This window comes from Periophthalmus magnuspinnatus, chromosome 19 (genome assembly GCF_009829125.3).
Source record: "Periophthalmus magnuspinnatus isolate fPerMag1 chromosome 19, fPerMag1.2.pri, whole genome shotgun sequence".
Classification (NCBI taxonomy): Eukaryota; Metazoa; Chordata; class Actinopteri; order Gobiiformes; family Gobiidae; genus Periophthalmus; species Periophthalmus magnuspinnatus.
In genome coordinates, this window is record NC_047144.1 from 16,364,289 (window position 1) to 16,377,270 (window position 12,982).

Sequence of the window (12,982 nt, forward strand, 5' to 3'; positions counted from 1 at the left end):
TTTTAAATGGAGTTTGGCTACATACAAGATGAAGTCTCTTGCGGCGGAGTGGATGTGTCCGAGGTCTGGGAACATGTTCAGACCGGTGTTGGCGATGAGTCTGTGAAATGAAACACAGTTAGAAAATCAAATCTACCTCCAAAAACAGCCCACGGAACTAAAGCTAAAACAAAAACAAGGAATCTACTGCAGATAATGAGAATGTAATGGAAGTATTTGTGATTTCAGTTTCCTTGGTGAATAATTTAGAAAGGAAGTAATATTATGAAGTAGTAGTAGATAGTTGTGGTATATGAAATGCATAGAGGTGAGAAAGGAACAGTATAAGCTAAAAGTTGTAGTACTAATATTAAAAGGCTCATATTACACTGTTTTCTGATCTATGTTGTAATGTTGTTGTTATGAGTTCTTCTCTCAAACTGAAAACACTCTGTTCCACCTTGTGATGTCATCAAGTGGTAATACAGGAAGTGCTTCACGGTGTTTTTAAACTTCACACACCTTCACTAGAATCAATTGGATGATTTCCACTCTGGAATTGTCAATCTCTAATAAACTAAAGGTAAAAGGAGCTGTTAACATGAAAACTACCACTTCATGACATCACAAGGTGGAACAGAGCATTTTGAGCTTTGGAGATGTAGACAGACTAATAATAAAGTGTTACTCAAACATGTGTAAATGAAACAAAACACAACTCCAGGTATGTTTTTGAGGAGGTACAAGGACAGGACAGGACAACATTAGAATATGACTTAAATAGACTTTAAATAGTATTAATATAGTAAGATTTAGTCAACAAAAAATATAAGTCTTTAAGAGAGTTCTAGAAGTTGTAGTAGTAGTAGTACTCGTAGTAGTAGTAACAGTAGGATTAGTAGCAGTAATAACAGCCATAGTCAACCATAGCAGTAATAGCAGTAGTAGCAACAGGCAGTAGCTTGTAAGACGTATTGAAGTAATAGTTGGAGTAGATTAGTGGAAATTGTCCTTCAAAATGAAACAATCAGTTACACTGTCAGAGCCCAGAAGAAGAAGAAGTAACACCAGACGGATTAGTAACAACAGACTGAAAGAAACTGTCCTTGAAAATGAAACACCATCACATCCCAGTCCAACAGCAGCTGCACAGGACTAGTGGGAGTAGTAGTAGTAGTAGTAGTAGTAGTATTAATATTAGTAGTAGTAATAGTAGCAGTAGTAGTAGTAGGAGTAGTAGTAGTAGTAGTAGCAGTAGTTATAGTACTAGTAGTTATAGTTGTAGTAGTAGTTATAGCAGTAACAGTAGCAGTTGTTATAGTAGTAGTAGAGTTATAGTAGTAGTGCTAGTTAGTAGACGTAGTAGTAGTAGTAGTAGTAGTAGTAGTAGTAGTAGTAGTAGTAGTAGTAGTAGTAGCAGTAGTTATAGAATTAGTAGTTACAGTTGTAGTAGTAGTTATAGTAGTAATAGTAGCAGTAGTTATAGTAGTAGTAGAGTTATAGTAGTAGTACTAGTTAGTAGAAGTAGTAGTAGTAGTAGTAGTAGTAGTAGTAGTAGTAGTAGTTATAGTTGTAGTAGTTATAGTAGTAATAGAGTTATAGTAGTAGTGCTAGTTAGTAGAAGTAGCAGTAGTAGTAGTAGTAGTAGTAGTAGTAGTAGTAGTAGTAGCAGTAGTTATAGAATTAGTAGTTACAGTTGTAGTAGTAGTTATAGTGGTAATAGTAGCAGTAGTTACAGTAGTAGTAGAGTTATAGTAGTAGTGCTAGTTAGTAGAAGTAGTAGTAGTAGCAGTAGTAGTAGTAGTAGTGGCAGTAGTTATAGTTGTAGTAGTTATAGTAGTAATAGTAGCAGTAGTAGTAGGAGTATTATTATTAGTAGTAGTGGCAGTAGTAGTTGTAGTAGTTATAGTATTAGTAGTTAGTTAGTTGTAGTAGTAGTTTAGTAGTAATAACAGTAGTAGTTGTAGTAGTGGTAATAGTAGTAGTAGTAGCAGTAGTTACAGTAGCAATAGTAGTAGCAGTAATTCCGCAGAGTCCGGGTAAGTAAATACAGTAGAAGTATTAGCAGCAGTAAACTGGTGGAGATTGTTCTCCAGATTGAAACAGTTTGTTACATGATCACAGCCTTGTCCAAAATCAGCCCACAGCCTCAGAGTGAGTCCAGATCAGACAATGGAGCATTGAACCAAACAGAGCGTCAGCAGAGCCAGAGCCGCCATCACAACACGTCCCAAAAGTGCAACAGTATCAGGTTTATACAGACAGATCCCAGAGACTTATATAAGAACACAGAGACCAGCGAACAGGGGCTAGGCTGGAGTTTTACCACTGATTTCAACATTTGTCTTGTACCATAGACTGTACATATAAATGGACATGGCTAAACTGCCTGCCGCCACATTTCAAACAGGAAGTGATCATGGGCGCACTTCTGGCTCCATCGACTCTGGCTCCAATTCACTTTCTATTGAAAAACAATGGCCCCTTTCTCTGTAACTGCTGCTGTCAGACTCGCTCTACATGATCCTGGTGTTTTTGTTTCGCTGTTGGGTCCGTAAATCAAGATATGAACATTAATACGAGACATCTGAATCTAATTATAAAGCATTGTACAGTTAGCATGCTAGTTGTGTTGCCAAAACTCCGCTCTGGTCTCTGAAAATTTTGAAAAGCGCTCATCGTGGTGAATACTTAGGATGTTCAGAATGCAAACGGTAAGTGAGGAATAACTTTGGACCACTGCATATTGTTTAAAATCAGGTACATTCATGACATCACAGGGTGGAACAGAGCATTTAGAGCTTTTGAGATGTAGACAGACTAATAAAGTAATAATAAAGTGTTACTCAAACATGTGTGAATGAAACAAAACACAACTCTAGGTGTGTTTTTGAGGAGGTAACAGCATTAGAACATGACTTAAAGCTGAATTTTGTGTAATATAGGACCTTTAACTATGGCAAGAATGTAATTATATGAAGTACATCTACAAGCCTAAGTACATCAATGAAAAAGTATGTGCCCAATCAGCATAAATACTACATAAGCACATGTAAAAGAATCATAAACAGTTCCAAATATGTGGGCCAAGAAACTCAATATTAAAAACTGGATGATTCACTACAAACTAACCCAGCGCGATGTTTTATTTATGTTTCTGTCTATGCTTCTGTCTATTTTCAGGCTTAAATCCACTCTCTTTGGAAGTGCTCCGAGCCGATGGAGAGCAAACTTTTGACACTTTCTGCCTTTTTCTTTTTGAGGAAATCATCCTAATTAAAAAATGATGCAGGAGAGGCTCAGAAATAGTCCTGTTGCCCATGACCCAATTTGGACTCTTCTGGTACAACTGGATTGAAAGATCTGTTCCCTGCTCTGCACAGCGTGTTCTCTGAGATACTCACAGATAGCGCAGTTTCGGGATGTTCTTGAATGCACCGCGGTCCATCTGCTGCAAGTGTTTGGCGTTAGTTATGTGTCTGAAAGAGAGACGGTACAGGTGGTGGGAATGAATCCTCAAATTGTAAACAGGTTTACGATAGAAACAAGGGAACGCTCTGGGGGTTGTGAAAATCCAGAAACAAGTGCAAAGAATGAAGATATGTTTCAGGAAGGAGATCTAGTATAAAATCAACCTGGACAGTACTTATATAAACCATTTTTAATCAGACAGATATGGGACAGATAATGGGATATGCTCACATTTTTATATATCACTTTTCCACCTTCAAAGCTCAAAGCGTTTGACATCAAGCAACAACCCATACACACACACACACACACACACAGATTCATACACCAGCGTACACACACACACTGGCGGCGAGGTGGGTTAAGTGTCTTGCCCAAGGACACAACAACAGTATTCCTCTTTGGGAGCTAGACTGTGGATCTGCTCAACCAATGATGTTTATGTCGAAAGTGGGATTTGAACCGGCAACCTTCACATCAGCGGACAGCGCTTTACCAAATTAACCACTGTCGCCCCGTGCACAGTTAAAGGTCAAGAATAACAGTACGTAAACGGCATATGGAGGACACGTACATGTTTTTCTCAGTTTATGGCCTGATGTGAAAGTGAAGAACCTCCAGAATTCGTTCCCTGAGCTGCAGATGCTGCACTAGCTCTGATTAACACTGGGGTTTAGGCAGTGACCGTTAAGATCAGAGACAGCCCATTTAGGTTTAACTACACTGAAACTCAAAGCACATATTGGATCCAGTTTCTGTTCATAGTCTAGGTCTATTGTGCTGCTCTACGTGTGCACTGTGCCTGAGTCCTGCTTAGTATAGTCATTCATTCACTGAGTAATTTCACACCTATTAGCATCTTTGGCTATTTAGGGGCTTGAATGACTATGAAGAGTAGGACGCAGCCTACAAATAAAACTATAAACAACAGGTGTGATAGTTTCAGTGTAGTTAGTGTAGTCCTCCCTTCAGACAGATATCAGGCAGTGTCCAGCAGTAATCTGACCAGAACTGAGTAAGCGGCTTGGATGAGCAGCAAAACATCTTCACTCCTACGACGTTTTGTCCAGTTGACAGATTTTCTTTTTCTTTTGCTATGGATCAGAGCTGGACGTCTGAGGGATTACACAGATATTTTGCTTACATAAAAAAAAAAATATGTAAAAAATGCAGGAAAAAAGTTACAGTCAGCTGGATCAGGTGCAGAGAAGTGTAAATAAAATATATAAACTAGATAAAAGATATATTGTGCATAAGTCATTTTGAGGAATACTATGCAAAAACTGATTTGCATGTTTTTGGTGACAGATTTAAAGTGGGAGTCTGTGGGCGCCGGTCCAAAACTCGGTCATGTGCACCATCCTGGCGCCATTGTGTGCTTTATACTTACATTTCAGTGAGCTCGGGGAGATTAAAGAAAGCAAGCGCTCCCATTTTCTTTAGCGCTGCATTTCCAGAGACGAATCTATGAGGAAAAAACAGGAAGTATTTCAAAACCTGGTTCAGAGACGCTGCTTTGATCCATAAACGCTCACTTATTTGGCGTATGGTGGAACAGCTGAGCGTCCCCGGTGTGTTCCACTGCTTTTGTTTTCTATATCAAAGGCTAAACAAAACAGAGTAAACTCACACGGAGGAGAGGCGAGGGAGGTTTGCGAAAGCGTAGGGTTCAATGCTCTCCAGCTGTTCGTTGTGTTGTATGGTTCTGCAAAAACAAAGAGGAACGCAACGCTGTGGTTAACTTAAAGGCTCCATATTACACTGTTTCTGATCTGTTCTAATGTTGTTTCCTCCTCACAAACAGACCTGGAGTTGTGTTTTGTTTCATTCACACATGTTTAACACACAAACCTGCATATTTAGGTGGAGGTCTTGTCTCAGACTGAAAACCCTTTGTTCCACCTTGTGATGTCATCATGTGGTAATACAGGAAGTGCTCCAGTGTGTTTTTAAACTCCATATATCTTCACTAGAAACACTGGGACTATTTCAGTTCTGGAGTTGCCAGTCTCTACTAAATACAAGGTAAAAGGAGCTGTTAACTTGAAAACTACCACTTCATGACATCACGAGGTGGAACAGAGCATTTCAAACATGTGTGAATGAAACAAAACACAACTCCAGGTATGTTTTAATGAGTTAACATCATTAGAACATGACTTAAAGCTCACAAGAGTCAATTTTGCATAATAGTTTTGTCCGCCACCTGCTCGTCTCCATGGAGGTGTTATTGCTTTGCCTGTAATGTTCCACAGTATGGCATTAAACATATGTCTATCAATGTTGACTGCTAGATAACGCCAGCAGTTCAAGGTACAGGTCAAATCTGTGGAGAGGTGACGTCATACACAGTAATAATGCATGTTTTTCAAGGTATTTTTGAGCTATAAAAACACTGGCAAATGAATAAATAATGTTTAATGCCATACTGTGGAACATTGCAGGGAACTTCGGAAACAAGGAAGTCGTGTACCCGTCTAAAAACACATAGTGCCCCTATCAAATTAACAATAATAATAATAATACATTGGATTAATATGGCACTTTACAAGGTTGACAAGCTACATAACCAAGCTGGGTGGAGTGTTTTGCTCGTAGGCACAACAGTAGTGTGGTGTTGTCATGGTACTAAAATACTAAGGAACAGGCTTGACTCTCGATACCGATTTCGATACCACATTAATATAAAAACACATTCGGATACAGCTCAAGATCATTGGAAAACTGTTTGAGAAAGGCCATTTTGTCGGACTTATGTGATATTTGTTAGTTTTGATACTTGTTCCAATGAATAAGTTTTGATACTAAGTTGAAAAAACTGAGGCACTCAAAAAGTACAACATAATTAAAAGCCTTTATTACAACATGGCAGAAAAAAAAAAACACATCAACACATTTCGGCCCTTCTGCCTTCATCATTTTGCACAATCTCTGCACATCCAATTAGCTCGTTTCTGTATCTTTTTGCCATGTTTTGATACTAGTTTTGGCAGTCGATTAGTACATAGACATATATGTTAACGCTTCATTCATTGCTATTGACAAGATCCCAGTCTGCCTTGTGTTTTGTGCTGTTTTCTCCCTTCTGTGTCAGAGCCTGGAGCTGGGCGGAGATTCTGACTCCTCCCATGCATTTGCTACTCTTTTCTAAGTTGGATGTTTTTTGCTCCTCATCAGATCCCATTCCCTGGACCCGCTCAGCTCCTCTGTCTCCGACCCAGCTCTCCACGACCGGTACAAAAACCTCACGCCCTCCGACCCAGCTCACCTCGTCTCTGACCCCACTGCCCATGATCTACTCCAGGACTAGTGCAAACAACCCGGCTCTCAACCATCTGATCAATCTACCGTCATTTGCACATTTCAAACTGTAAATAAACATTGTTAAACTCTTCCCTGAGTTCTGTATCTTTGGTCCCCATGTCAAAACGTGGAAACACACCAAGGTTACTCTTCATCACCTCTTCTTTTTATTCTTTTCTGGAGTTTTGACCTGTTTGGATCTTTTGATATCGCAATGATAATAGAAAAAACACGCTATTTCAGATACAGCTTAAGATCATTGTAATTTTTGTCTTATGTGATTTTTCTTTCTTTTTTTCTTTAAGTATTTTTGGTAGTCGATTAGTACTGTATATTTTTGACACATGTAACACTTCCACACGCATTCATTGCTCTAAATTACCTCAAAATACATGTGAAACTAAAACAAAGAAACATGGCAAGGTCACCCTTCATCACCTCTTCTCTCTTTTCTTGTGTTTTGACCTGCTCGGATCTTTATGTTCTCAATCAAAACGTCAACAGTCGCTCACATTTTTTGGAGTTGCTGCAGGCTGGAGAAGACGCCCCCGGGAATCGTTCCAATGAGAGTCTGCTTCACTTCCCTGCAGCAAAAAAACAAAACAAAAAAAAACTAAACAAAAAACCAAAAATATCATCAGGTTTTCACGGATCTGACAATTCAAACATGAGCTCATTAAATAGAACAGTCTATAAATACGACGCATAATCAGATCAAGTTAAAGGTGTGCTGTGTCAGTTTTTGCATGGAGGGTACGCACGTGCTTTTCTCCATGGGGATGTTAGTGTGTTGAGTAGAATGTTCCACAGTATGGCATTAAATGAATCTATATAAATCTCTATATCTAAGAAGGTTTTACTCCACTATGTCTGTTTTTATTGCTCAAAAAAAGCGTGAAACTACTTGTACATGGATTCTATTGTGAATGAGCTCATCCCTCCACTGATCTGACCTGTAACTTGGTCTTATTGGTGCCACATGCTTGTCTCCATGGAGATAGATGTGGACTTTCTAAAATAATATGTCCATAGAGACGAGCAGGAGGGCATCTCACTTATATACATGTTTCTCAAGGTATTTTTGAGCAAGAAAAACACTTTGAATAAACCCAAGACAGATTAATGCCATACTGTGGAGCATTCCAAGCAAAGCAATTACAACTCTAAGAAGACAAGAAGACGTGCACTCCTTCAAAAAAGTTACATAGGTCAGTTTTAAGCAGGAAAATTATCTATGAATTATTATTACAATTTGGGAAGTCTATTCTCCCACATAAAAATATCACATAGAATTTGTACAAGATGGAGCTCATCAGTGACGGCCCCCAGAACCAAATTTCCCGTTCAAAGCTAACAAAGCTCGCTCGGCGCTAATCAGCTATGTGGAAACTGATGACAAGACCCATAAATTATTTAAAATCTGTTTCTGACACTTTATAAAACATGAAGTTATTAAAACATTTTGCAGAATCTTGTGTTTTAAATGGCCTTTTTGGACCTAAAACAACCGAGTTATGGACATTAGTTAGCATGTAGCTAGCATAGACTGAATAAAGAAGTGGACTCAGTGAGTTTGACGTCACCCACAGCGAAATGAAGCTCATCAAGGCTAGAGCTGTCCTGGAGTTACACCTGGTTTATATAGTGTGGATTTCACTTCATTTCTTCAGCGACTCCAGCAGAGCCTCTGTGTTGGCTGAACTTGTAAATACCACACTGTCTTTAGCCTTGACCTGCTGTACTCCAGACCAGAACACACACATCGCTGCATCTCAAACACTGCATCTGGAGAATTTCAGATGTTTTGCTGTCTGCTTCTCATACTTGTCTCATATTTGTTGGATATATGCTACTGTTGTTCTGAAAAACAGACCTGGAGTTGTGTTTTGTTTCATTCACACATGTTTGAGTAACACTTTATTATCAGTCTGTCTACATCTCCAAAGCTCAAAATGCTCTGTTCCACCTTGTGATGTCATGAAGTGGTAGTTTTCATGTTAACAGCTCCTTTTACCTTTAGTTCAGTAGAGATTGACAATTCCAGGGCTGAAATTATCCAAATTATTCTAGTGAAGGTGTGTGGAGTTTAAAAACACAGTGGAGCACTTCCTGTATTACCAAATGATGACATCACAAGGTGGAACAGAGTGTTTTCAGTTTGAGAGAAGAACTAAATATGCAGGTGTGTGTGTTAAACATGTGTGAATGAAACAAAACATTAAAAACCATTAAGTTACTATAAAGTTACAAATGAGCCTCTAAAACAAACATTCACCAGTTAAGGTCAGAGGAAATTAAACATAAAGATATCTCGATTATCTCGTATTTTGATTTTATTTGCAAAATCATAACTATCGTGTGACTTTGTTGTGGTTTGGTCCTTGTTATAGTTGCTGTGTAGTTGTGTAGATGTAATATTAAGTCACATCTCTATTCATGTCTAATCAGGAAGTGAATTTTAAAATTGTAAACACGATTCTCACTATAGGCGAGATCATTCGTGGGTAGGATATATATATGTATATGTCGAAGGGCTCTAACTTGAACAAACGTGTCATATTTGAGTGTTTTTTTTCCTCGTCTCTGCGTCTCACTGTCAACCTTGAAATTCCTCTAAAAATGTCTCAGCTGCAAAAACAACAGGTTAGATTCTGTTTACCAAAATGCCACAAAAAACACACCGTTTCGCCTCAACGTGTCAATTCTGAAGAAAAAATAAGCTTTTGGAGAAGTCAGTGAAGTCAGTGAATACATTGTGCAGCGATTTGAGGAAGATGTTTACAGCAGATGCCCGACCTGACAGACCAAATTTTTAATGCTGGGCTCATGTTATAGAGATCTTGGTAGTGCAATTTCAAATACATCAAAGCAGAAAATGTACATGTTTTATCCATAGACTGTATAAAGAAGTGGACTAAGTGAGTGCGACGTCACCCACAGCGTTCGGCAGTTAAATGAAACTCGAGGCTAAAAGTTATAGAGGCCAATTTGGAGCTTAAGTCCATATTTGGAATTCTGACCATGAGTATCATAGCAATGCTAACAGGGAAAGAAGGCGCCTGATTTGTCTGTTATTAATGTTCATATCTTGATTTACAGACACAATAGAGAAACAAAAACCCTTGGATCAAGTAAAGTGGGTTAATACGAACATTATAAGACCAAAATGACATTTCTGACAGCAGCAGTTACAGAGAGAGGGGCCACAGTTTTTCAATAGAAAGTGAATTGGAGAGCGCTCATGCTCACTTCCTTTTTGGAAGACAGCAGCTGGTGGGTTAGGTATGTCCATTTATATATACAGTCTATGGTATTATCTTTGTTTGAGATTAGGTCTAACATCTTTCCATATTCACCTGCTTGTCTCTATGCGGATGTTCTGTCTGGAATGTTCCACAGTATGGCATTAAACTTATCTTGCATTTATTCAATTACAGACGTATTTTAAAGGTCCTATATTAAGCAAAACTGACTCTTGTGATCTTTAAGTCATGTTATAATACTGTTACCTCCTCAAAAACAGACCTGGAGTTGTGTTTTGTTTCATTCACACATGTTTGAGTGACACTTTATTATTCATCTGTTTACATCTCCAAAGCTCAAAATGCTCTGTTCCACCTTGTGATGTCATGAAGTGATAGTTTTCAAGTCCACAGCTCCTTTTACCTTTAGTTCAGTACAGATTGGCAATTCCAGGTCTGTAATTATCCAAATTATTCTAGTGAAGGTGTGTGGAGTTTAAAAACACAGTGGAGCACTTCCTGTATTACCACTTCATGATATCACAAGGTGGAACAGAGTGTTTTCAGTTTTAGAAAAGAACTCAGCCTAAATATACAGGGTTTGTGTGTTAAACGTGTGAATGAAACAAAACACAACTCCAGGTCTGTTTGTGATGAGGAAACAACATTAGGACAGAGAGAATAGTGTAACATGGACCCTTTAGAAAACACGCATTCTTTTCTACATGGAGATATATAAGTTGAATGCCAGACTGTGGAACATTACACTAAGCAATAGCATCTCAATAGAAACCTGCAGGTGTCAGAACTCAGAACCCCTCACCAGAAAAGTGATAGAGTGCAACTTTAAATCCTTTCAGCTGACAATTTTCATTCATTTTGATAATAAAGAACCCAACTCAAACTCCTCATCATTGTGTACAAGCTCCTCCATAAACCTGACCCCCACCTTCCTCTGAGCTGCTCCACCCCCAAACCCCCCACCTCACACCCCCCACCCACCCGTGCTCCCGTACGCTGATGCCAACCTCCTGTCTCACCCCATCAGGACTAAACATAAGACCTGGGGGGACAGGGCCTTATGCTGCTTCCGCCCCCATCCTCTGGACTGACTCATGTGAGCTTTAAGTCATGTTCTAATGCTGTTACCTCCTCAAAAACATACCTGGAGTTGTGTTTTGTTTCATTCGCACATGTTTGAGTAACACTTTATTATTAGTCTGTCTACATCTCCAAAGCTCAAAATGCTCTGTTCCACCTTGTGATGTCATGGGGTGGTTGTTTTCAAGCTAACAGATGTTAGCTTTAGTTCAGCAAAGATTAACAATTCCAGAGCTGAAATTATCCAAATGATTCTAGTGAAGGTGTGTAGAGTTTAAAAACACAGTGGACCACTTCCTGTGTTACCACATGATGACATCACAAGGTGGAACAGAGAATGTTCTATTTGAGAGAAGAACTCAAAAACAAAAACACAACTCCAGGTCTGTTTGTCATGAGGAAACAATATTATAACATAGATAAGATAATACATTAATATGGAGCCTTTAAAGCTGCACTATGTAACTTATCTCGTGTGGGGGCATGTCACCTGCTTGTCTTCTGAAAATGTTATGGCTAGAATGTTCTGCAATATGGCATTAAAAGTAATTAAAAGTAATTAAGTAATTTATTCGAGGCATTCCCCTCACCGTTCACCTGCTCGTTTCCATGGAGACTGCTAAGTTTTATTACATTCTGAGGAACATCACAGACAAAACAACAACATCTCCATTGAAAGAAGAAGGTTTCGGACCCTCCACCTATAAACATGCACAGCGCCCCCTTAAGACACATTTTAATATTACAAAATGTAGATAACAAATTAGTGTGTATATAAAATAGATGCCAAATTAAATTACAATATTAAAAGTGTACTATGTAACTTTTCTGGTTTATAGCTGGTTCACCACCTGCTTGTCTCTATGCAGATGTTACAGCTTTGCTCTCTGGAATGTTCCACAATATGGCATTAAACATGTCTAACGGATTTACTCAATTACAAGTGTTTTATTTGGGTTCTTTCTAAGCGCGGGGTTGTTTCTCCACAGATCTAACCTATAACTTAACATACCAAGGTCTATTTTAAGCAAAGAAATAACACCTGGAGACAAGCAGGTGGCAGCCCCATCTCTAGAAAAGTTCCATAGTGCGGTTTTAACTGAAGCTGGATAATAGATTTGAATGCACTTACAGGTGTTTGGTGTTGATGGAGATATTTGTAGGAATCTGCTTCACGTCTGGTCCTTTAAGTTCACAGTTCGAATCCTTCTGCCCCCATCTGGCCAAGAACATCTCAAGCCCACAGGTCTGCCCCATCTGGACCATGATCGTCCCCATCACCAAAACCCCAAACATCTTCACGACCTGCATGAGAACTCCGACAGTGACTCGTATTAAACATTGAAATATTAGTCCAGATGTGGGTCGGCTGGAGGTGTGTCCCGCTGTAGTGAGCCGGGGGCGTGTGAAGGGCTTTTATGTGGGATGATCACAGAGGAGGAGGAGGAGGTCCCTGCGACATTTGGGTTATTCACATTTTGTTTGTATTTGAATAAAAGGGATGTTATATTGTAGAGCAGATAAATGTACATTTTTTTGGGCTCTGTCTAGACCTGGAATAGTTCTCTTATAGTCCTGGTTTAGTCTTGATTTAGTGTTGGTTTAGTCTTGGTTTGGTCTTGGTTTACTCCTGGTTTACTCCTGATTTAATCTTGGTTTGGTCTTGTTTTGGTCTTGGTTAGGTCTTGGTTAGGTCTTGGTTAGGTCTTGGTTTAGTCCTGGTTTTGGTCTTGGTTAGGTCTTGGTTAGGTCTTGGTTTAGTCTTGGTTTGGTCTTGGTTAGGTCCCAGTTTGGTCTTGGTTTAGTCCTGGTTTAGTCTTAGTTTGGTCTTGGTTTAGTCCTGGTTTAATCTTAGTTTGGTCTTGGTTTAGTCCTGGTTTAGTCTT

The 12,982-nt window shown here is 39.1% G+C and overlaps 1 protein-coding gene across 1 annotated transcript in view; it reads right to left on the bottom strand.

The window, feature by feature from the left end:
- The window catches only part of fshr (follicle stimulating hormone receptor), a 29,513-nt gene extending 17,121 nt beyond the window's left edge, over window positions 1-12,392 (bottom strand). Inside the window, exons 1-6 of the mRNA XM_033984260.1 lie at window positions 12,229-12,392; window positions 7,266-7,337; window positions 5,081-5,155; window positions 4,841-4,915; window positions 3,384-3,458; window positions 26-100 (exon numbers count right to left, since the gene is read on the bottom strand). Coding sequence (XP_033840151.1) covers window positions 26-100; window positions 3,384-3,458; window positions 4,841-4,915; window positions 5,081-5,155; window positions 7,266-7,337; window positions 12,229-12,392 — 536 coding nt within the window. The remainder of the gene's footprint in view (window positions 1-25; window positions 101-3,383; window positions 3,459-4,840; window positions 4,916-5,080; window positions 5,156-7,265; window positions 7,338-12,228) is intronic.
- Between the last annotated feature and the right edge of the window lie 590 nt (window positions 12,393-12,982).